Raw genomic sequence first — 25,808 nt, forward strand, 5'->3', positions numbered from 1 at the left:
AGAGATGAGTGATTTTCATAACTGCATGTAACAGAACAGTGATGGAAATAAGAGCCATAGAAATTGAATAATATAAATATTAATAAGAGCTAACACATATCTAGTACCAAATGTGCTGGACACTGTTCCAGGTGTTGTGTGTGTACTCTCTCACCTAATCCTCACTGAAATTCTGTGAGGTAGGTACTGTGATCCTTTCCATTTAGAGGAGAGGAAACCAGGGGGTGGAGAGGTTAGGCAACTTGCACAGGGTGAATCAGGCCCAGGCTATATCGCCCTATGTGCTCTTGCCTGCCAATTAGAGGTAGAGTATGGACCTCAGAGGTCATTTTGTTCAATTTTTAAAATTTTTCTATTATAGATGAAGAAGCTGAACCTCCCTCTCTCCCACATAAATGACCTGCCCAAGATATCAGTTAGTGGTAAAGCTAGAAATAGAACTAAGTCCTTCACCTTTCTAGTTCACTGTCATTCCAGGATATCATGCAAATTAAATTATGTGCCTTTGAAACACACTTTTACACCATAGACCTGAAGGTGATTGAACAGGCTGTGAAAATGCAAGGGGTGTGCAACAGACATGAGACAAAACCAGGGGACAGTAGACTGAGAAAGCCTCTAAGAAACACTCAGAGGCAGCCGGGTGTGGTGGCTCACGCCTGTAATTCCAACACTTTGGGAGGCCGAAGGAAATGGATCATCTGAGGTCAGGAGTTCGAGACCAGCCTGGCCAACATGGTGAAACCCTGTCTCTACTAAAAATACAAAAAGTAGCTGGGCAGTAGTGGCACATGCCTGTAATCCCAGCTACTTGGGAGGCTGAGGCAGGGGAATTGCTTGAGCCTGGGAGGCGGAGGTTAGGGTGAGCTGATCGTGCCACTGAGCTCCAGTCTGCGTGACAGAGTGAGACCCTGTCTTTTTTTTTTTTGACAGAGTCTTGCTCTTTTGCCCAGGCTGGAGTGCAATGGCAGGATCTCCGCTCACAACAACCTCTCCCTTCCAGATTCAAGCAATTCTCCTGCGTCAGTCTCTTGAGTAGCTGGAGTTATAAGCAGGGGCTACTATGCCCAGCTCAATTTTTTTTGTATTTTTAGTAGAGATGGGGTTTCACCATGTTGGCCAGGCTGGTCTTCGATTTCTTGACCTCGTGATCCGCCCGCCTCGGCCTCCCAAAGTGCTGGGATTACAAGCGTGAGCCACCGCGCCCGGCCCGGAGTCATAGTTTTGATTATGCCTGCATCCCACTTCACCACCTGGTGTCCCTCAGAACTCAATCAAATGGAGAATTCATCAGCATTACCTTATGTTTCATCCTGTTCATTACACAAAGTTATATACATCAGCAAAAACATGTTTAGATAAGTCATTTTTATTTGTCTAAGTTTCCTTCAACCTCCAGCTATTATTTTATCCCTTTTGTCACTCTTCATCCATTTACTTTGATTATTTATTTAAATTCAAGTCTACAAACATTTATTTAACAAATACAAGGCACTGTAATAGACATTTAGAAAAACAAGGTAGCCCCTGCCTTTAGATGACCTATGGTGTCTAACAGGAGAAAAAAATATGGAAATGAGTGAAATAAAAACAGTATGCTTTTACATTTTGATTATTGAGAAATAATAACTGAAACTAAATGTAATAATATGATTCAGAAATCACTATATGTATGTATATGTTATGTGTACATATATACATAGAAAAAAATTTGGACATTGAACAAATTGCTGGCAGTGGTTACTTCCCGTGGTGTGTGGTTAGGGAGTAAGGAAAGAAGAGAACCTTTATTTTTAACAATGTCTTCCTATGTTGTTTGAATGTTTTGCAATACAAATGCATTATAATTTAATTGTAATTTTAAAAAGTTGGGTTGGGCATGGTGGTTCACGCCTGTAATCCCGGCACTTTGGAAGGCTGAAGTCGGAGGATCATTTGAACCCAGGAGTTCAAGACCAGCCTGGGCAACAAGAGTCAGACCTTGTTTCTACAAAAACTAAAAATGTTAGCCAGGTGCACCTGTAGTCCCAGCTACTCGGGAGGCTGAGGCAGGAGGATCACTTGAGCCCAGGAAGTTGAGGCTGCAGTGAGCCATGATCATGCCACTACACTCCAGCCTGGACAACAGAGTAAGACTCTACCTCAAAAAAAAGAAGTCAAGGGTATTGGTTGAAACAGTTCCTATCGGTGACTTTAATTGTTCTATGCTATCACTCTTCAGCTTCTCCCCACTTCCAAAAATCTCAAAGGAAAAAACAGACTTACATGTAAAGTTCAGCTACTCTGAATTTCATTCTATATTAAGGAATATTTTGTCCTTTATAGTAATACATTGATGTTCAGAACAACGTAAGGAGGAGTAATGTATTATACAAGATTAACATGAAAGAAAAACTCATAACAGTAGACCCTGGCCCTTTCCGTAAGACTTTGGTCATGTAATCTCCGGTCAAGATATGACATTAAGCAGAACCAAGCAATGAACTCCCCCAAGTACTAAAAGATCCTGGCTTTCACCAACCTCAGGGTTACCCAAAAACATTTTCTTTTTTTTTTTTTTTTTTTAGAGACGGAGTCTTTCTCTGTTGCCCAGGCTGGAGTGCAGTGGCGCTATCTTGGCTCATTTGCAAGCTCCGCCTCCTGGGTTCACGCCATTCTCCTGCCTCAGCCTCCCGAGTAGCTGGGACTACAGGCGCCCGCCACCACACCTGGCTATTTTTTTTTTTGTATTTTTAGTAGAGACAGGGTTTCACCGTGTTAGCTAGGATGGTCTCGATCTCCTGACCTCGTGATCTGCCCGCCTCGGCCTCCCAAAGTACTGGGATTACTGGTGTGAGCCACTGCGCCTGGCCCCAAAAACATTTTCAAGTAACACTACTAGATCACCCGAGGATTACTTTAATTACTTCTGTGATTCACTCTTCACTGGCCAGTAAATTAGAAGGTTCTGGTCTATTAGCTTCCCTACTACTTTTCAGCAACAGAATTGTTAATGTTCAGTAGTTTTAATCATATCTTTTTCTTTTTAAAATAGCCTTTTTTTTTTTTCTTTTGAGACAGAGTTTTGTTCTTGTTGCCCAGGCTGGAGTGCAGTGGCACGATCTTGGCTCACTGCAACCTCCGCCTCCCAGGTTCAAGCGATTCTCCTGCTTTAGCCCCCTTAGTAGCTGGGACTATAGGCACCCACCACTATGCCCAGCTAATTTTTTTTTTTTTTTTTTTGAGACGGAGTTGCTCTGTCACCCAGACTGGAGTGCAGCGGTGCGATCTCGGCTCACTGCAACCTCCGCCTTCTGGGCTCAGACAATTCTCCTGCCTCATCCTCACGAGTAGCTGGGATTACAGGCACACGCCACCATACCCAGCTTATTTTTCTTGTATTTTCAGTAGAGATGGGTTTCACTATGTTGGCCAGGCTGGTGTTGAACTCCTGACCTCAGATGATCCACCCACCTCAGCCTCCCAAAGTGCTGAGATTACAGGCGTGAGCCACCGTGCTCAGCCTAAAATAGGCTGTTTTCAAATGTTGAGTTTGCTCAGTAAAACTTTCTATATGTTATTACATGACTTATTTTATATTATAAAGCCATGTAAAGTTTCCCTCAGTTCATAGTTTCATCATGTCCAGCACTGTTTCCATTACTTAAAATATTTTCTGATCTCCATTTGGGTCTAATTTTCCATGTATGAGAGTGCTCATAACAAATCAAGCTGTTTAAATAGGATCGCAATATTATTATCTGAGCATTTATAATTACATTTATTTAAACTCTTGTTAATCATTTACTGAAGTGTAACTTTTTCTACTTAATGGTTAGAAAAAGTAAATATTGCTCCCTCGAAGGTTTCAGAATACCAGTTGTAGTCGAAAAAAATTTTTTTTACACGATTCTTATAACTAACAATGGTATTCTGGTTATAGAAATTCTCTTTGGCAATTCTCCACGAGCAGTTTTCATAATTTATTCAAACTTAGTTAAAAAACATCTATAATAATAATAGTTTTAATGTATTTGGTCAGTATTTCTTTTTTCTTTTTTTTTTTTTTAGAGATGGCATCTTTGACACCCATGCTGGAGTGCAGTGGTATGATCTCAGTTGACTGCAACCTCTACCTCCTGGGTTCAAGTGATTCTCCTGCCTCAGCTTCCCAAGTAGCTGGGATTTCAGGCTTGCACCACCACACCCAGCTAAGTTTTGTATTTTTAGTAGAGATGGGATTTCACCATGTTGGCCAGGCTAATCTTGAACTCCTGACCTCAAATGATCCACCTGCCTCAGCCTCCCAAAGTGCTGGGATTACAGGCGTGAGTCACTGTGCCTGGCATGATCAGTATTACTTATACTGTATTTTGTTAGAGGTGTCTTAGATCCCTATGGAGATGGGTTGGCATTATATGCAGGTACCATGCATTAGCTAATCAAATGAAGAACTGTGCTAACTCTAGATGATATGGCTGGGCACAGTGCTCACATCTGCAATCCCAGCACTTTGGGAGGCTGAGGTGGATGGATCATTTGAGGTCAGGAGTTCAAGACCAGCCTGGCCAACATGGCGAAACCCCGTCTCTACTAAAGGTACAAAACTCAGCTGGCGCGGTGGCTCACGCCTGTAGTCTTAGCTACTTGGGAGGCTGAGGCAGGAGAATCGCTTGAACCAGGAGGTGGAGGTTGCAGTGAGCCGAGATTGCACCACTGTACTACTCCAGCCTAGGTGACAGAGCGAGACTCTTCAAAGAAAATAAAAAAGATATTGTCAAGGGCACACTTAAGTGATTTAACATCACTTTAATGGGATGCTAAATTTTGAGCAAACAATTAAAATCGTGAGGACAAATGAAAAACTCAACTTTTAATACATGAGTCAGGGGATAAATGGTTCATAGATCTCGTGGACAAATTAAAGACGTAGAGAGATTGTTTTGGTCTTTTAATAAGCAAAGCAAAGTGAAATATCTGCTGAGACAGTATCAGAACAAGTGATGGACATGGGTTTTGAAGCTGTAAATTTTTTTTTCATTGAAGCGGGGCAGCTGATTTATGTCATCAGACCTTGCTAGCTTGGTTTGACACAGATCAGACTTTAATTTTGGCTTCGATACTTATCCGCTATGTAATCTTGGGCAAATTTCTCTGGGCCTCAGTTTCATCAATTGTAAGTTGAGTTTCAGAACACCTACCTGGCAAAGCTGATGAGTGAATTAAATGAGATAATATATTACAGGTACCTAGTATGTTTCTGATATTACAGTATGTATGCAATAAAAATTCTTACAATAGTAATTTAAAAGAATATGATAGAATGTCAAAAAGTTATCTGTAATAATTGTCTCAATCCTTCACTTTAAGAATTAAGACTGTTTTTTATTCTTTCTTCTTTTTTAAAAAAAAGCATTTTTGACTGGGTGCAGTGGCTCACGCCTGTAATCCCGGCATTTTGGGAGGCCGAGGTCGGGAGTTCGAGACTAGCCTGACCAACATGGAGTAACCCTGTCTCTGCTAAAAATACAAAATTAGCCAGGCGTGGCAGTGCATGCCTGTAATCCCAGCTACTCAGAGGCTCAGGCAGGAGAATTGCTTGAACCCGGAAGGCGGAGGTTACGGTGAGCTGAGATCACACCATTACACTCCAGCCTGAGCAACAAGACCGAAATTCCGTCTCAAACAAACAAACAAACAAACAAAAAATTACTTTTTTGATGTGGGAGGGGAAAGTGGTGGAAGGAAGAAAGTAATAGGTTTTGTTGTTTGTTTCAACCCTCTTTCTTCCATCCTTTGTTAAAAAAAAAAAAAAAGCTTGGCTAATTTTTTAGCTCTAAGACTTAGCACAAATTAATTATGATATATTATTCTCTTGGAACCTGACTTTACCAAGGGAGTTTTAAAAAATCCCTTTTTTCAATTAAAGAAAATAATTTCAGATAATCCTTGAATATTTTGCTTCTATATAACCAAGACAAACTAAAGAGCCTTCATCTAGTATTTCCATTTCAAAATATTACACTTAATCTTCAAGACATTGGTAGGGGATTTGGGCAAAAGAGTCTTTAAAATGACATTTTGTTTACTTAAATATGCCTAAGAAACACTGCAGCCTTCTTCATGTTCAAGAAAGCAGTTGCAGCAGTCCGTTGGCAAAGAAGGCTTAGCTATTAATCATGTGAATGGTGGCATTTTCACGGCTGTTTTTGCAGTTTTATTATTTACTTTTTGAGACAGGGTCTCACTCTGTCACCCAGGCTGGAGTCCAGTGGTGCCATTATAGCTTTAAACTTGAATTCTTGAGCTCAAGCAATTCTCTCACCTCAGCCTCCCCAGTAGCTGTAACTACAGGCTCATGCCACCATGCCTAGCTTATTTTTATTTTTATTTTTTGTAGAGACCGAAGTCTCACTATGTTGCTTAGTCTGATCTTGAACTCCTGGACTCCAAGCAATCCTCCTGCCTCAGCCTCCCAAAGTGTTGGGATTACTGGCATGAGTCACTGCACTTGACCCTTATTTTTGCAGTTTAAATACTAAATTTTGTTTAATAGTTTTAACAGAGCCTTTAAGAAGGGAACTATATGAAGATTAAAAAAAAATTTTTTTAGTTTCTTGTTGGAAAAAGTCTTTTATTTTTAAATGTAACATATTCTCTTTACCTTCTTATGCTACTTATTTTTTACTTTTAATTATGGAAATTGTCATAATACACAAAAATAGAAACAATAATAAACCCTCATAAACATATCACTGAGTTTTAACAGTCATCAAAATTCTGCAGCTTGTTTCAAGATGGGTTTTAATGTACAATATTTTAAAGAGACATATCTAATTGATTTGCATGTTCTGAAAAGACCAATGTTTATGCCTGTGTGTGTGTGTGTGTGTGTGTGTGTGTGTGTGTCTGCAATCCACTTTTTTTGTTGTTGTTGCAGGTTTAAATCCTTTCTGGAACAAGGTAGATCTTCCTTAAATTGAAAATAATCAATTACGCACTGAATGCCTAACACGTGTCCAGCACGTGTAAGCTTCTGTGAAGGAATTACGCCAGGAAATGTTAAAACAAAGTTACTCAAAGAAGTGGAAAAATAGGAAAGAAATCCAGTTTTATCCTAGGCTCAGGAAAAAGTTGGTGAGGCCTTGACCTAGAGTAGGGTTTCCCAACATATCTTATCCTGAAAGCCACTTTCACAGTGTTAAGCAATCTCTTGAACCCATGAGGAATTTAAAAAATTATTTCATCATTTGTGTGTGGTAATAAAAAAATATAAAAAGCGTTGACATATGCTTTATTTTAGGTAAATATATTTTATTGACAATTGTATTTTAAGGCCTATTTAAGTTTAAAATATTAATAGAATAAATAAATATTTTAAATGCTAATAATACATGCACGTAAATTTGGGCATTTTACCATCTAATACATAATGCACATTATTTAAATTATTTCCATTATGTAATAAGGAAAAGCATTTTATGACTTAAATATTTTTTAAATTTTATTTATTTTTTATTTTTTTAGAGATGCAGTCTCCCTCTATCACCCAAGCTAGAGTGCAGAGTAATGATCACAGCTCACTGCAGCCTTGAACTCCTGAGCTCAAGCAACCCTCCTGTGTCGACCTCCCAAAGTGTTGAGAATACAGGCATGAGCCACTGCACCTGGCCTCAAAATATATTTCTAACAGAAAAATATTTTAGTAAACAATAGTACATAATGATACTTAGATATGTATAGATATGTATACAAACAAAAAACCAGAAAAATAGAACATAAAGTGACACATAAAAAACCAAACTTTGGACAGGCGCAGTGGCTCACGCCTGTAATCCCAGCACTTTGAGAGGCCGAGGCGGGTCTATCACCTGAGGCCCAGAGTTCGAGACCAGCCTGGCCAACATGGTGAAACCCTGTCTCTACTAAAAATACAAAAATTAGCCGTGATTGGTGGCACATGCCTATAATCCCAGCTACTTGGGATGCTGAGGCAGGAGAATCACGCCTTCTCAAAAAACAAACCAAAAACCCACCCCCCACCAAACTTTGTGAAACACAATGTTATAGCATCAAAAATGGATAAACATTGCTTATGTTACATTTTGTTTGAATAGTTGAATTTTCCTTTTTTTTTTTTTTCCGAGACAGAGTCTTGCTCTGTTACCCAGGCTAGGGTGCAGTGGCATGATCTCGGCTCACTGTAACCTCCGCCTCCCGGGTTCAAGCAATTCTCCTGCCTCAGCCTCCCAACTAGCTGGGATTACAAGCACCCACCATCGCGCCTGGCTAGTTTTTCTATTTTTAGTAGAGATGGGGTTTCACTATGTTGGCCAGGCTGGTCTCCAACTCCTGACCTCGTGATGTGCCCACCTTGGCCTCTCAAAGTGTTGGGATTACAGGCATGAGCCACCACATCTGGCCGTATTTTGCTTTTTAAAAAAGGACAAGTTTTTTAAAAAAGTAAGATTAGTGTTTTGTTCATGAATGGTTAATATAAGAAAATATTAATGGTTACGAAATAACTAATGGTTAATATAAGAAAAATTGTTTGAGGGCAGCTCTTTCAAGTATTTCACAAATAAGGCAAAGCCAGGAGGGATAGTCTTTATTCTCAATATGTGAAAAGCCAAACTAGATGTAATCATGTCGATGGTTAAATATTATCTCTTTTAACATTTTAAAAGCACTGTTTTTTTTTTTTTTTTTCTAAAAACAGTATAGGCTGTACATTAATTTTGAGTTTCTGTATGCATCTTACAGATCTAGTGAAGATCTCCTTGAGGCAATTGTGTAAAATAATAATTTTTATGCCCCTCATACTGGCTACATGTCAATGTCCTTGTTCTTTGTGCTTCGTGTCTTTAACCAGTTGTCTACTATAGAATAAGTCAGTGGTTTTCAAGGGTGGAGTGAGGGGGAGGAATTTTGACTGCCTGGGGACATTTGGCAAGGTCTAGAGACATTTTTGATTGTCACAACACTAAAAATGGGGGAGCTACTGTCATCTAGTGAGTAGAGTTTAGATGCTGCTAAACTCCTCCGTTGCACAGGACAGCCCACCACAGCAAAGAATTATCTGACCCCAAATGTCAATAGTGACCAGGTTTGAGAAATCTTTGTACTATGTAAACAGTATTTATCTATGAAAGATAACATTTTTCCCCAATCCAATATGACTAGTAAAAGACAAAGATTTTTAAACTCCTGAAATGGTGAAAACTATCATGGAAGCTGGCAGTATTTTTTGTTTTATTTTATTTTATTTATTTATTTATTTTCCTGAGACAGGTTTTTGCTGTGTCACCCAGGCTGGAGTGCAGTGGCACAATCATAGCTCTTTGCAGCCTTGACCGCCCGGGCTTAAGTGATCTTCCCACCTCATCCTCCCAAGTGGCTGGGACTACAGGCATGTGCCACCACTCTCAGCTGATTTTTTATTTTTTGTAGAGACAAGGTTTGTCTTGTCTCTACAAAACTATGTTGCCCAGGTTGGTCTTGAACTCCTGAGCTCAAGGGATCTTCTTCCCTCAGTTTCCCAAAGTGCTGGGATTACAGGCAGGAGCATCTCTGCCCCGCTTTGGCAATATTTAGTGGAGTAATAAACAGAATGAGTTATTGTCTCATGAGCAAACTCACCTTCCCAAACCTCTGTGCATGTTTACTCAGAGATTCTCAAATGTTCCATTCTAAAAGGGAAATGTACAAATTTAAATTATTATATGTATTTATTGATTTAAAAATAGAATGAAAACAGACATTACTGCCTTTACTAATGTCAACCCTTGGGGCTTTGCTGCATAGGCCAAATACATTTCTGGGATTTAAAAAACTAAACTTGGGAGAGAAAAATCTTTCCTCTACAAAGGAGAAAATGACACAACCCAAGGAAGAAATGGACGTGAGAGGCTGAGATAAAGGGCCTTCCTGGTCACTGAGCCCATTCATCCCTGTGATCTGGTTACTGAGCCGGGAAATTGCCCCTTTTTGCTTTAGCCAATTTGAATTAGATTTCTGTAACTTGCCACCAAAAAAGTCCTGACTAATATACTACTCGATTAATATAAGTAATATTTCAACAGTTTGCAATAATGCAATGAAATATGAAGATTGAACTTGAGATTGGTTTTTGATTACACTATTTAAGACAGAAATCCTAAACCATTCATTTAACCAACATTTACACCTAACATGTACAAATATTCTGTGCTAGGTGCTGAGAACATAAAGGCAAATTCGAAAATTGTTTCTCCTTTGAAAGAACTCTCAGTCTAGCTGGGGAGATGGAAAAGTATCCTGTCGTATGAGTGCTATGCTAGAAACAAGCCCATCTTATGGGAGCCGGCAGAAGGGGCACTTAAATCCTAAAGGGGCAAGAATGACTTGGAGGTGGTGACCATCACGAAGTAAAGAGGGCATTTGAGCTAGACAGAGTGGGATAGTTGAGGCTGGGTGGAGAGAAATAGTAAGGAGAGACTGAGACACTGGCAGTAGTGTGTTATGATAGAATATGAAGTGCAAGAGGATGGAGAGTGGCCAGGAAGGAGGCTGGGAATTGTGTCTCAAAGGTCTTGGTGAAAAATTGAGACTTTATCCCAAGCTTGGGGGAGCCACAAATGGATTTTACATAGGGGAGCAATATCACCCACATTCAAAATATCACACTGTAAGATGAGGATAATAGTTACCTGGCAAGATTGTTGCAAAGAGTATAGATAATATTTATTTATGTATGTCCTTTTGAAATGTAAATGTTCATAATATTTCTCTTTTTAAAAATATTTTTAAAATTTCAATAGCTTTTGGGGTACAAGTGGTTTTTGGTTACACGGATGAATTGTATAGTGGTGAAGTCTGAGATTTTAGTGTACTCATCACCAGAGGAGTATACATTGTATCCAATACGTAGTTTTTTATCCCTTACTTCCTCTCCCAGCTTCCCCATTCTGAGTCTCCAAAGTTGATTATATCCTTCTGTATGTGGGTATATATCATTCTGTATATATAGTCCATTGTATCATTCTTATATAGTAGGAGCTAAGCTATGGGTATGCAGATGCATACATAAGCTCAGTATACCCATAGCTTAGCTCCCACTGTATGAGAGAACATATGGTATTTGGTTTTCCATTCCTGAGTTACTTCACTTAGAATATATAGATATTATTTCTTTTTTATTTAAATAGAGACGGGGGTCTTGCTACGTTGCCCAGGTTGGTCTCAAACTCATAGGCTCTGGGATTACAGGTATGAGCCACTATTCCAGGCCTAGAGATGATATTTAAAGTGATGATTACCATGCTTAAAAATGGCCAAGCCAGGGCCAGGCGCAGTGGCTTACGCCTGTAATCCCAGCACTTTGGAAGGCAGAGGCGGGCAGATCACCTAGGTCAGGAGTTCGAGACCAGCCTGGCCAACATGGTGAAACCCCGTCTCTACTAAAAATACAAAAATTAGCCGAGTGTGGTGGCACTCGCCTGTAATCCCAGCTACTCAGAAGGCTGAGGCCGGAGAATCCCTTGAATCTGGGAGGTGGAGGTTGCAGTGAGCTGAGATCCAGCCACTGCACTCCAGCCTGGGTGACAGAGTGAGACTCTGTCTTAAAAAAAAAAAAATGGCCAAGCCAAAAAAATACATCCTCATTCTATTTCAAATACTGCTAAAAAACAGCGTTGACGGGAGGCTGAGGCAAGAGAATGGCGTGAGCCCGGGAGGCGGAGCTTGCAGTGAGCCGAGATAGCGCCACTGCACTCCAGCCTGGGCGACAGAGCAAGACTCCGTCTCAAAAAAAAAAAAAAAACAAAACAACAAAAAAAAACTTAGCATTGAGGCCGGGCGCGGTGGGTCGGGAGTTCCAGACCAGCCTAACCAACATGGAGAAACCCCGTCTTTACTAAAAGTACAAAACATTAGCCGGGCGTGGTGGCACATGCCTGTAATCCCAGCTACTCGGGAGGCTGAGGCTCCCGCTTGAACCCGGGGGGCGGAGGTTGCAGTGAGCCGAGATTGTGCCACTGCACTCCAGCCTGGGCAACAAGAAGGAAAACTCCTTCTCAAAACAAAACAAAACAAAAACAAAAACTTAGAGTTGATTCATCCATTAGTAGGTGTGATTATGGAAAATTTTTACCTCTTAGACTTGCATTAAGGTACTCCCTAGATGTGCAATAAAGTGGAATCTAAATTGCAAGTCAGCCTTGGGACCCTCTGGACCATTCAGGTTTCCTCCAAATGGGAACATTTCAAACCGAGATGGAGTTTTCCAGGTCATTCTGGAACGAAAAGGATCCCAATAGTCACTATGAAACCTTTTCTCTGAGAAGTGGGGAATGAAGGAGTCCATACCCCCCGGAATTCGGTTTTATATTAGGCTTGTGTAGCTCAATAAATGTTTTCGGTCTAAAAACTATTCCTAAAGAATGCTGCTTCTGGGTTACAAGGGGGCAGGATAAGGAAGAAATACTTCATTGCAACATAAAATATCAAATTAATGTTTTCTACATAAAGTCAAGACAGAGAGGGGACAAGTGGGAAAAACAAGTTCACTTCAGGCTACCAAATCATTGCAAGATTTCTTTGGTGCTATAAGTCACTGGGCCATGCAGTGTATTTCACTTTCTGACTGATTTCAAGGACCCCTCACACCATTTATTTAGTCTAGTGATTTAGAACTTTTAAGGCAATACAAACATTATTTGGAAAACACAATAGTTGAAAAACATATCCCTCCATTTAAAATAATAAAATTTATCTCACTATCAGAAAGTGCTAATTTTGTGTTAAAGGCAGAGAATATCTCAAATTAGAGGACAATGAAAAACATCTGAAAATATGTCATTTTATCAACTACGTTTGGAAGCAATATCTGTTAAAGCTTTTTGCCTGTTTATTCTTATCAGCCAATTTTAAGGCTTTAATCCTTAAAATACATTTTCATGAAAACTCTAATTGTTGACATTTTTCCAGGTAATGACTTTTCAACAATTTAGAATATTTTTCTTTATACAAAGGTTAAATAAACATATTCATGCATGTATTTGCATAGAAAACTTTAAAAAGAATGTATAGGAAACTATTAACAGTAGTGTCCTTGGCCTGGGATTGTCAGGTGGAGAGAGGGAGAGGGATTTAACGTTTTCACTTTAGATCCATTGGTGCAATCTGATATTTTTATTTTTTATTTATTTATTTTTTTGAGACAGAGTCTCGCTCTCGCCCAGGCTGGAGTGCAGTGGTGTGATCTCGGCTCACTGTAACCTCTGCCTCCCGGGTTCAAGGGATTCTCCTGCCTCAGCCTCCCGAGTAACTGGGACTACAGGCATGTGATCCCAACGTGCTGGGATTACAGGCATGAGGCACTGCGCCCGGCCCAATCTGATATTTTTAAATGTACGTGAGCATGAATTGTTTTAATAATTAAAAGGACTGGCTGAGCACGGTGGCTCACACCTGTAATCCTACCACTTTGGGAGGCTGAGGCAGGTGGATCACGAGGTCAGGAGTTCGAGACCAGCCTGGCCAACATAGTGAAACCCCTCTCTTCTAAAAACACAAAAATTAACTGGGCTGGTGGCACGTGCCTGTAGTACCAGTTACTCGAGAGGCTGAGGCAGGAGAATTGCTTGAACCTGGGAGGTGGAGGTTGCAGTGAGCCAAGACTGCACCATTGCACTCTAGCCTGGGTGACAGAGTGAGACTTTGTCTCAAAAAAAAAAAAAAAATTAAAAGGACTAAATGAGAGGAATATTTTTCTAACTTTTGTATGCATAATCTTGATAACTATTAAATATCTATACAATTTCTACCCCTTAAGGTCTTATTTTGTCAAATCACAGTATACCCACACATTAATATGTTCTATATACAACTCTAGTCAAAGATATGCAAATGACCTTGAAATCATAATGCGATCTGTTTACTGCAAGGGCAGATGTGTCTGAAACCATAGTACAATGCACAAGTGTAATAATCTAGGAAAGTTCAAAAAGAAAAGAAGTGATAGCAGATATTTTTGTATGCACAAATTTAGACATGGAATTATTTTATGTTGCTGTATGTTTTTTTCTATTTCTGTATATTTAGCTTTTGATTATTAATAATTAAATTACTTTTGTAGCACATTATAAAATTATATTGATAAAGTTTTTTTATTTTTAAAATGTAACAGGTGTGCAGAATAATTTATTTTTCCTAAGTAAACTATTTGACTCAAAAAGTTAAATTCAATTCTAGATATTAGCCTCAATGTGAGGCTAAATCTCTTGCAAATTCCTGAGTCTTCTTTTCAAAGCCTTCTTAATGAAGATAGTTAGTGTTAATTATGTTGTCATTTAAAAAATCCATGTCCACAACAGCTGTATTTTACTCCTTAACCTTGGGAAAATTATTTAATCTCATTAAGCTTCAGTTTCCTCATCTTTTAAATGGGAAGAATAATAAGACTAGTTCATAAGGCTGTTAAGAGGATCAACTGTGACGATGCATGTAAAATACTTCATGTAGTCTGTGGTACATAATAAGTACTCAGTAAATATTACCTATTATTTTGCTTGTATTTTAACTATCATTTTACTAATTTAACATTTCTCAACATAACCTCTAGCTTTTGAAATATACTGCTTGAAAATTGCTTTAGTAGAGCACATTCTTCCCAGTTCTTATGGGAAGAAATGTGTTTAGCTCCCATAACAATTAATCTCTCTTTTTTGCTATGTAACACAAATAAAATCAAATGTGAAGTATATTTAAATTTCTGTATTTAATATGCATGAGTTAGCTAACATTTATTTAGCTTACTTCTTTACTTACTTTATTTACTTATTAGCTAAGTTAGCTATACTTAACAACAAATACATACTTGAAATGGTTGTGCCTTAAGATAATTCTGAAATGATTGCATGTTGTCAGAAAAGAGTTCCAACAATTAAATTTATGAAGCACTCTTTTCCCACAGAATGAAAGTAAGCTCATATTTTCACACTGTAGTGTATAATGGTAGATTTAAAAATAGCCTCAAAGTGCAACTTTTGAAAAAACTAATTGGATTAATACATTAAAAATAGCTTAGATAAATAAAACATACACTAACTTAAATGCAAATTTTGAGGATAGATCTTGTGAATTAGCTTAAAATCAGTTGCCTTGATTTCAATGAAGAGAATTACTGAGGCAGAAGGTAAATTCTTAGTGTTTTCTGAAACTATAATAAGAAGCTAGCTGTACAGTACCTTGATCAAGTTGTGTCCCACAGTGTAGACAGCTGCTAAATTTCCCTTCTCTCCAGGGGCATGCATACCTGTCCCATACCCATGCCAAGCCACTAGATATGGGTTGTGAATTGTAATCCAATATTTGACACGGTCCCCAAACATCTGGAAACAGTATGTGGCATAGTCATTGAAGATATCTATTATGGTATCATTTTTCCACCCCCCATATTTTTCTTGTAGCGCCAAAGGCAAATCCCAGTGGTATAAAGTAACTATAGGTTCAATGTTTCTAAGCACTAGAGCGTCCAGAAGTGTATTGTAGTACTGGAGACCTTTTGCGTTGGCAACTGTTACTATTCCATCCGGGAAAAGCCTTGGCCAGGAAATTGAAAATTGATAAAAAGAAACTCCTATAAAATCCAGGGCTGATAAGTCTTTTTCCAGAAAAATATAGCTGTCACTGGAACCATTCGTGCTGCTGACATTTTTAAGGTGTGTGTGGATGAAATGATCCCATATAGAAGGTCCTTTTCCATCCTTCTTCCAACTCCCCTCCACTTGCAATGCTCCAGTCCCAACACCCCAGACAAAGTTTTTAGGGAAAGTGTCATAGAGAAACAGCTGACTTTCATTTACCGGAGTAAAATTAGGATTTTTAGACCATATAGCTCTTCCATCTCCAGAGAATCCAGTAACAGCTCGTAGCAGAATAAGTGCTGACAGGATGACAGATCTTTGCAATCCCCCGTTGGACATTGTATTCCTATAGCGTATGGTTATTTCATCAGTGCTGAAGAAAATCCATTCATTCCCTGGAGATCCTGCCGCACAGCCTGGCTTCCTTTGCCACCAACTGCTGGACTGTCTTATCAAAGCTTCAGTAAAAGCTTGTGATTGTAAAGCTCTGTCAATGATTAGCTTGAACTGGGAGACTGAAGATGGGTCATAGAGAGCAACGTAATCTGAGGGAGGTGGCCCTATTGCAGTCACCAACGCATCTCCTTCTCTCTCATTATGGGAAAAATTAGATGAAAATGCATCGGTGACAAGAGTTTGAATGTGTAACTAACACATATGTAAACACTGAATTAAAATCACATTATTTTCTGTGTAGCCTTTCATATTGACCCAAATCTTTTCTGAATGTTTTGAACATTATTGAATAAGGTATATAGCTTTTCTATTTTTAGAGTTTTTGCGTGGTAACTTTATAATCACATATATCAAGAAAAATAACATATATAAGTATATAGCATTCCTACATACTAATAGTAAAGAATTAGAAAACACAGTAAGAAATTACACTTCTCCACAAAATTATAACACATCTAAGAACAACCTTAATAAATGTTACCTATTTTAGGAAAAATTTTAAAATGTATTGGTAGATTTGAGAGAATACTTGAATGAGAAAATATAGCACTTTGTGGATGGAAAAATGAAATACTTTTCAATTTAATACATTTAACTTAACTGAAATCCTCTAATCTCTAATTTTATTTTTTATTTTACTTATTTATTTAACTTAACTAAAATTCTCTAATCTCTAATTTTTTAATTAATTAATTAATTTTTAATAAGAGTCTCGCTTTGTAGCCTAGGCTGGAGTGCAGTGGTGTCATCACAGCTCACTGCAGCCTCAACTTCCCAGGCTTTTCTTTTTTTTTTTTTTTGAGACGGAGTCTCGCTCTTTCACCCAGGCTGGAGTGCGGTGGCGCGATCTCCGCTCACTGCAAGCTCCGCCTCCCGGGTTCACGCCATTCTCCTGCCTCAGCCTCTCCAAGTAGCTGGGACTACAGGCGCCCGCCACCACGCCCGGCTAATTTTTTTTTGTATTTTTAGTAGAGACGGGGTTTCACCATGGTCTCGATCTCCTGACCTCGTGATCCGCCCGCCTCGGCCTCCCAAAGTGCTGGGATTACAAGCGTGAGCCACCGCGCCCGGCCTCAACTTCCCAGGCTTAAGCAATCCTCCCACCTCAGCCTCTGAGTAGCTGGGACAACAGTCACATGCCACCATGCTCAGCTGATTTTTGATTTTTTGGTAGAGGTGGGGTCTAGCTATGTCCCCCAGGCTGGTCTTGAACTCCTGGGCTCAAACAGCCCTTCTGCTTCGGCCTCCTAAAGTGCGTGGGATTATAGGTGTGAGCCACCATGCCTGGCCTAATCCCAAATTTTAGTTAAAGAAAATTATTATGAAAGGCCAGGCACAGTGATTCATGGCTATAATCCCACCACTTTGGGAGGCCAAGGCAGGCAGATCACTTGAGGTCAGGAGTTCGAGACCAGCCTAGCCAACATGTTGAAACCCCGTCTCTACTAAAAATACAATTAGCTGGGCATGGTGGTGGGTGCCTGTAATCCCAGCTACCTGGGTGTCTGAGGCAGGAGAATCTCTTGAAGCTGGGACGTGGAGGTTGTAGTGAGCTGAGATCGCACCACTGCACTCCAGCCTGGGCGACAGAGCAAGACTCAGTCTCAAAATAAAAAAAAAAAAGAAAGAAAATTATTATGAAAATTCCCTTGAAGAATAGGCAATATTTATTTTTAAAAAGGAAAGAAAAACCTGAAAAAGAAAATAGCAAAGGCATAGACTACCTTCAGCATGATTCTGGAATAAAGATAAACATACAGAAATACATGCACATACAGAAAGAAATATTGTACTGATTCGACAGCCTCCAAATAACCTGTAAAAAATTTAATGTTTTACAGCCTGGGGAACATAATGAGGCCCCATCTCTACAAGAAAAATTAAAAACTAACCGGGTGTGGTCATGCATGCCTGTAGTCCCAGCACTTTAGAAGGCCAAGGTGGGAGGATTGCTTTGAGCCCAGGAGGTCAAGGCTGCAGTGAGCCATGATTGCACCACTGCACTCCAGCCTGGGTGACAGAATGAGACTGTCTCAAAAAAATACTAAATAAATAAATAAATAAATAAATGTTTTAAATATTTGAAGTATCACATATGAATGAGAGGCAGAGTGGTTAATAGTTTGGTCTCTGTGCCAGATGAGGTGGCTCACACCTATAATCCCAGCTACTTAGGAGGCTAAGTGGGGAGGACTGCTTGAGGCCAGGAGTTTGAGACCAGCCTGGGCAATATAGCGAGACTATCCTCATCTCTAAAAAAAAAATGATGGCGGCCGGGCACAGTGGTTCACACCTGTAGTCCCAGCACTTTGGGAGGCCGAGGCGGGCGGATCACCTGAGGTCAGGAGTTCGAGACCAGCCTGACCAACATGGTGAAACCCCATCTCTACTAAATATATAAAATTAGCTAGGCATGGTGGCACATGCCTATAATCCCAGTTACTCGGGAGGCTGAGGCAGAAGAATTGCCTGAGCCCGGGAGGTGGAGGTTGCAGTGAGCCGAGATCGCGCCACTGCACTCCAGCCTGGGCAACAAGAGCAAAACTCTGTCTAAAAAAGAAAAAAAAAGAGATTGAGCCTCTAGAGGCAGACTGCCTGAGTTTAAATATAGCTGTGTGACTTGCCCTCAGTTTCCTCTTAACTAAGAAAAGGCATAATAATAATATGCACTTCATGGATTATTGTAAGAATTAAACGAGTTAATACACTGAACCAGCCGGGCGCGGTGGCTCAAGCCTGTAATCCCAGCACTTTGGGAGGCTGAGGCGGGCGGATCACGAGGTCAGGAGATCGAGACCATCCTGGCTAACACGGTGAAACCCCGTCTCTACTAAAAACACAAAAAATTAGCCGGGCGTGTTGGCGGGCGCCTGTGTTCCCAGCTACTCGGGAGGCTGAGGCAGGAGAATGGCGTGAACCCAGGAGGTGGAGGTTGCGGTGAGCCGAGATCGCGCCACTGCACTCCAGCCTGGGGGACAGAGAAAGACTCCGTCTCAAAAAAAAAAAAAAAAAAAATACACTGAACCAAATGGTTTTCTCTGGAATAAAGAAACGAATGAACCAGTACATGTAAGGCACTTGGAACAGAGACTGACACATAGTAAGTTATGTGTTAATATTATTTTTATGTGAAAGGGAAAGATTATTCAGGAAATGATGCCAGGATTTAGCATAAAAGACAATTTGTTCTGGCTCCTGCCCACATTTTTAGCTTCACTTCTCTCAGTTGACTAAGGGGTACACAGCCTGCTCACTTGTACACCTGTACCTTGGTACGTGTGCTCTCTGCACAGAGTATGTTTCTCCCTTCATCTAGCTCATGTCTATCTTTTTTTTTTGAGACGGAGTCTCACTCTGTCCCCCAGGCTGGAGTGCAGTGGCAGGATCTCCGCTCACTGCAAGCTCCGCCTCCCAGGCTCACGCCATTCTCCTGCCTCAGCCTCCTGAGTAGCTGGGACTACAGGCACTGGCCACCACGCCTGGCTAATTTTTTGTGTTTTTAGTAGAGATGGGGTTTCACCGTGTTAGCCAGGATGGTCTCAATCTCCTGACCTCGTGATCCGACCATCTCGGCCTCCCAAAGTGCTGGGATTACAGGCGTGAGCCACAGCGCCTGGCCGTCTTTTATTTTTTTAACTTTTAAGTTCAGGGACACATGTGCAAGTTTGTTACATAGGTAAACTTGTGTTATGGGTGTTTGCTGTATGGATTATTTCATCAGGCAGGTATTAAGCCTAGTACTCATTAGTTTTTTTTCCTGATCCTCTCCTTCTTCCGACCCTCTACTCTGTGATAGGCCCCAGTGTGTTATGCCCCTCTATGTGTCCAGGTGTTCTCATCATTTAGCTCCCACTTATAAGTGAGAACCTGCGGTATTTGGTCTTCTGTTCCCGCGTTAGTAAGGCCTTTCTGACTCCCTATGACTCCCTACTCTGATTGGATTTAGATGGATCTTCTGTTTTCCCATGGCAGCCCATGTTTTCTCTATTATGACACACAATAAATCAGCTAACCACACAATAAATGTATCTGTATCCTCTGTTTGAGTGTAAGTTTTCTCTCTCTCTCTCTCTCTCTGTTTCTCTCCCTTTTTCTCTGTTTCTCTCTCTCTCTCTCTTTTTTAAAAACCAAAACAGGGACCATGACTGGTTCCCTGTTGATTGTCTGTGGCCCAGCATGGTACTTGACATATAGTAGTCACTAAAGTATATATTGAATGAATGAGAGTATCAATGATAGGCTGGGCATGAGGGCCCACACCTGTAATCCCAGGCTTAGGCCTGTAATCCCAGTACTTTGGGAGGCTGAGGCAGGAGGATCGCTTGAGTTCAGGTGTTCAAGACTAGCCTGGGCAACATAGTGAGAACTAATGTCTACTAAGAAAAAAAAAGTAGCTATAGTAGACTATGTATACCTCTATCACTGCATTTATCACGTAATCCTGGAGTTGTTTGTCTCCTCCACCACACTGTAAGAATATCTCCTATCTAAATTTTTATCATTGCTTATCAGAGCAAATGATTAATAATTATCTATTGAGTGAATGGAGTTGGTACAATACTTTACTATTTATGAAAATAAAATTTTAAATGTAATGTCTTAGATCCTCACAAATATATTTAATTCATAAATGTATAACCACAGAAATGGTTAAGATGGTAAATTTCATATTACTTGATTTTACCACAATTTAAAAAATATAGCCACATAAAACTAAAAGAAAACAGAAGTAAATATTAAATTATGTAAATGTGTAGATTATATATTATTATATTTACATATGATGATATATAAATAGTTTATAATTAAAATATAAAAAAATAAAATTTAAAGGCAAATAACAAACTTGGAAAATGTCAAAGCAAATTTAGAAGGCAAATGGCCAAAGTAAGGCAAATGGCCATAAGTAATTAATGCAAATCAACAAGAAAGCCAGTAAATCTCTAACAGATAAATGGCCAAACAACATGAATTAAAAAGTACGCAAAAGAGGAAATGCAACTAATGAAAAATGTGGCTAATAAAAAATTAAACCATGAGTAATTAGAAACATACATAAAAAGAGGTATATAGTATTTAATCTTTTTTTTTTTTTTGAGACGGAGTCTTGATCTGTCACCCAGGCTGGAGTGCAGTGGTGCAATCTCGGCTCACTGCAACCTCTACCTCCCAGGTTCAAGTGATTCTCCTGCCTCAGCCTCCCAAGTAGCTGGGATTACAGGCATGCACCACCACACCTGACTAATTTTTGTACTTTTAGTAGAGACGGGGTTTCACCATGTTGGCCAGGCTGGTCTCGAACTCCTGACCTCAGGTGATCCTCCTGCCTTGGCTTCCCAAAGTGCTGGGATTACAGGCATGAGTCACCGCGCCTGGCCAATATTTTATCTTATAAAATTAGCAAAAATAAAAATGATACTTGATGAAAACCAATGTTGATTAGATTGTTGATTGCAATGTAAGTTTGTACAATACTCATGAAAAGTATATATAGATACATTTTTTAAAGATAGAGTCTTGCTCTGTCGCCCAGGCTGGAATGCAGTGATGTGATCTCAGCTCACTTCAACCTCTGGCTCCTGGGTTCAACCAATTCTTCTGCCTCAGCCTCTGAAGTAGCTGGGATTATTTAAGCGTGTACCATCACAGCTGGCTATTTTTGCTTGTTTGTTTTTGAGACAGAGTCTCGCTCTGTCACCCAGGCTGGAATGCAGTGGCGTGATCTCGGCTCACTGAAAACTCTGCCTCCCAGGTTCAAGCAATTCTCCTGCCTCAGGTGCTAATTGTTATGTTTTTAGTAGAGATGGGGGTTTCACCATGTTGGCCAGGCTAGTTTTGAACACCTGACCTCAAGTGAGCCACCTGCTTCAGCCCTCCAAAGTACTGGGATTACAGGCCTGAGCCACTGTGTCCGACCACATGGAAAGTAATTTCCAATATACCATGAACCTAAAATTTTTTGATTCAAGAATTTCTTAAATATATTGTAATGAATTGTTTCTAAATATATAAAGTCCTCCATGCAAAAATATTTTTATAGCAATATTATTTATAACAGAAGAAAATTATAAATCATTTAAAGATCCATCCATAGGGGAATACTTATCTAAGGCATGGAATATTCATTTGAATATTCATGAAATGTTGTACAGTCATTAATATTTTCAGAGATATATAGTAGCATTAAAATACTTAAAAAACCATTAGGACAATAACCACATATAGAAATTATAAGAAAATGCCCACATTTTGCCATATTGTGTTTTGACAGTGAGCTAAGGGTTATAGTTATTTTTCCTCTTTTGTATATTTAATTTGATTTTTTAACTTTTAATAACAAAAATGGGCCAGTGCAGTGGCTCATGCCTGTAATCCCAGCACTTTGGGAAGCTGAGGCAGGTGGATCATCTGAGGTTGGGAATTTGAGACCAGCCTGAACAACATGGTGAGACCCCATCTCTACTAAAAATACAAAAATTAGCCAGGTATGGTGGTGTGCACCTGTAGTCCCAGCTACTTGGGAGGCTGAGGCAGGAGAATCGCTTGAACCCTGGAGGCAGAGGTTGTAGTGAGCTGAGATCACGCCACTGCATTCCAGCCTGGATGACAGAGTGAGACTGTGTCTCAGAACAACAACAACAAAACCCAGAAATGAACATTAAAAGAATACAAATAGTTGATATTAGATGTAAAAATTTATTGAAACCCAGGCGTGGTGGTGTACACTTATAGTCCTAGCTACTTGGGAGGCTTAGGCAAGAGGATTGCATGAGCCAGGAGTTTGAGGCTTTAGTGCAGTATAATTGCGCCTGTGACTCGCCACAGCACTCCAGCCTGGACAACATAGTAAGACCTTGCCTCTTAAAAAAAAAGTCTATTTGAGAAACTAGATACTTTCCCACTAAGATTAGGAATAAGGCAAGGATGTCTGTTCTCATCACCTCTATTCAACATTACGCTGGAAGTTGTAGCTAATGCAGTAAAACAACAACAACAAAAGAAATAAAACATATAGACAGGGAAGCAACGAACAAAACTGTGTTTGTTCACAGATGATAATGATTGTCTATGTAAAAACTTCTAAAGAACCAACCAAAGAATCCTGGCACTAATAAGTGATTACAGCAAGGATGCAAGATACAAGATTTTTTTTTTTTGGTAAAAACAAAATGTGTTTTTTTAAATTAAAAAATATGAAGTCTGCCACCAAACTCTTGAAGCAACCCTTTTTTCTTATCCCCTTCTTGTGTCAAAGAATGTGTTGCAGTTGATTACTTTGTGGTGGTTTCCAAATGGGCAGGCGGCAAGTTCTCTTGGATTTCAGCTTCTACAGTTATCCAAAATCAGCATCAGCTGAGCTACGCTCCCTCCAAAGGCTCTGAGGGAGAACGCTTCCCTGACTCTTCTGGTGGCTCTTGACATTCTTTGGCTTGTGGCAACATGATTTTAATTTCTGCTTGTTTCACATGGCTTTTTTTTTTTTTTTAGACAGAGTCTTGCTCTGTCGCCCAGGCTGGAGTGCAGTGGCACGATCTCGGCTCACTGCAACTTCCGCCTCCCAGGTTCATGCCATTCTCCTGCCTCAGCCTCCTGAGCAGCTGGGACTACAGGTGCATGCTACCACACCTGGCTAATTTTTTGTATTTTTAGTAGAGACAGGGTTTCACCATATTAGCCAGGATGGTCTTGAGCTCCTGACCTCCTGATCTGCCTGCCTTGGCCTCCCAAAGTGCTAGGATTACAGGTGTGAGCCACCACTCCCGGCCCTTTTTTTTTTTTTTTTTTTTTTGAGATGAACTCTTGCTCTGTTGCCCAGGCTGGAGTGCAGTGGCACAATCTCGGTTCACGGCAACCACCATATCCCATGTTCAAGCGATTCTCCTGCTGCAGCCTCCCAAATAGTTGGGACTCAGGCATGAGCAACCACGCCTGGCTAATTTTTGTTTTTAGTAGAGATAGGGCTTCACCATGTTGGCCAGGCTGGTCTCCAACTCCTGACCTCAGGTGATCCGCCTGCCTTGGCCTTCCAAAGTGCTGGGATTACAGGCGTGAGCCACTGTGGCTGGCCTCACATGGCCTTCTTTGTGTTCTTTCCTCTTCTTCTTGTTTTTCTTTTTTTTTTTTTTTCAGAGAAAGGGTGTCACTCTTGCCCAAGTGAAGACAAATAAAGAATGCTTCACAAATCTGCGTGCTATCCTTGCACAGAGGCTATGCTAATCTTCTCTGTATCATTCCAATTTTAGTAAATGTGTTTCCAAAGTGAGCACAAGATGCAGGATTAATACACAAGAGTCAGTTGTTTTCTTATATGCCAGCAATGAATGATTGAAATTTGAAATTAAAAACACAAAATCCAGCCTGGATAACATGGTGAGACCCCATCTCTACAAAAAATAAAAATAAAAAATTAGTTGGACATAGTGGTGCACACTTATGGTCCCATCTACTAGGGAGGCTAAAGTGGGAGGATCATTTGAGCCTGGGAAGTTGAGGCTGCAATGACTCATGAGCCATGACTCAAATTAGAGAGGTCAAATTAGAGCCATGACTGCCCCACTAAACTCCAGCCTGGGTGACAGAGTGAGATTTTCTCAAAAAAAGGAAAAAAAGAAACTTCTCAACAAAGGCTAAGTTTTAAAATATGTACTCTAGCTGGGCGAGGTGGCTCATGCCTGTAATCCCAGCACTTTGGGAGGCCAAGGCGAGCGGATCATGAGATCAGGAGTTCGAGACTAGCTTGGCCAATATGGTGAAACCCCATCTCTACTAAAAATATAAAAATTAGCTGGGCGTGGTGGCGTGCACCTGTAGTCCTAGCTACTCGGGAGGCTGAGGCAGAAGAATCGCTTGAACCAGGGAGGCGGAGGTTGCAGTAAGCAGAGATCATACCATTCCACATTTTGCGACAGAGCAAGACTCTGTCTCAAAAAAAAAAAAAAAAAAGTGTACTCTAGGACTGAAGTACCTTTTCCTTAAAAAAGAAAAGGAATAAAAATAAAGTAAATGTGTACTGAATATTTATTTGCTAGTGAGCAATAATTTATCACTAAATGATTTCAGATTTCATATGAGAAAATGCAAGAAATGAAAATTTTCAGAGCAAGTTCATTAAGCTGATTAAATGAGAACATATGTAGATAACAATAACATAATTTCACATCCATTATGATGATGATTATTATTTTTTAAAACCCAGAAATAAGAGTTGGAAAAGATAAGGAGAAATTAGAATGTTTGTGCCATGCTGGTGGGAATATAAAATGGTGCAGCCATTGTGGAAGAGGGTATGGTAGTTCCTCAAAAAATTAAACAGAATTACCATATGATCCAGCAGTTTTCCTTCTGGGTAGGTACCCCAAAGAATGGAAAGCAGGGACTTCGCCAGTAGCGTGTCTCAACACTTTGAGAGGCTGAGGTGGGAGGATCACTTTAGCCCAGGAATTGGAGACCAGCTTGCTCAACATAGCAAGACCCTGTGTTTATCACAAATTTAAAAAATGTCTGGGCACGGTGTCTCACACCTGTAATCCCAACACTTTGGGAGGCTGAGGTGGGCAGATCACTTGAGACCAGCCTGGGCAACATGACAAAACCCCATCTCTACCAATAATACAAAAATTAGCCGGGCATGGTGGTGCACGCCTGTAATCCCTATTCGGGAGGCTGAGGCATGAGAATTGCTTGAACCCAGGAGGTGGAGGTTGCAGTGTGCTGAGATCGTTCCACTGCAGTCCAGCCTGAGTGACA

The 25,808-nt window shown here is 40.2% G+C and overlaps 1 protein-coding gene and 1 non-coding gene across 2 annotated transcripts in view; both read right to left on the minus strand.

The window, feature by feature from the left end:
* The window catches only part of KLB (klotho beta), a 65,550-nt gene that overhangs the window by 27,267 nt on the left and 12,475 nt on the right, over positions 1 to 25,808 (minus strand). The window contains exon 2 of the mRNA XM_032135221.2: positions 15,207 to 16,253. Within this exon, the coding sequence (XP_031991112.2) occupies positions 15,207 to 16,253 (1,047 nt within the window). The remainder of the gene's footprint in view (positions 1 to 15,206; positions 16,254 to 25,808) is intronic.
* On the minus strand, positions 24,222 to 24,328 carry LOC116457191 (U6 spliceosomal RNA). The gene has a single exon (XR_004244953.1). It is a non-coding gene; the product is annotated as a U6 spliceosomal RNA (small nuclear RNA).

Source organism: Hylobates moloch, unplaced genomic scaffold (genome assembly GCF_009828535.3).
Source record: "Hylobates moloch isolate HMO894 unplaced genomic scaffold, HMol_V3 SCAFFOLD_17, whole genome shotgun sequence".
Classification (NCBI taxonomy): domain Eukaryota; kingdom Metazoa; phylum Chordata; class Mammalia; order Primates; family Hylobatidae; genus Hylobates; species Hylobates moloch.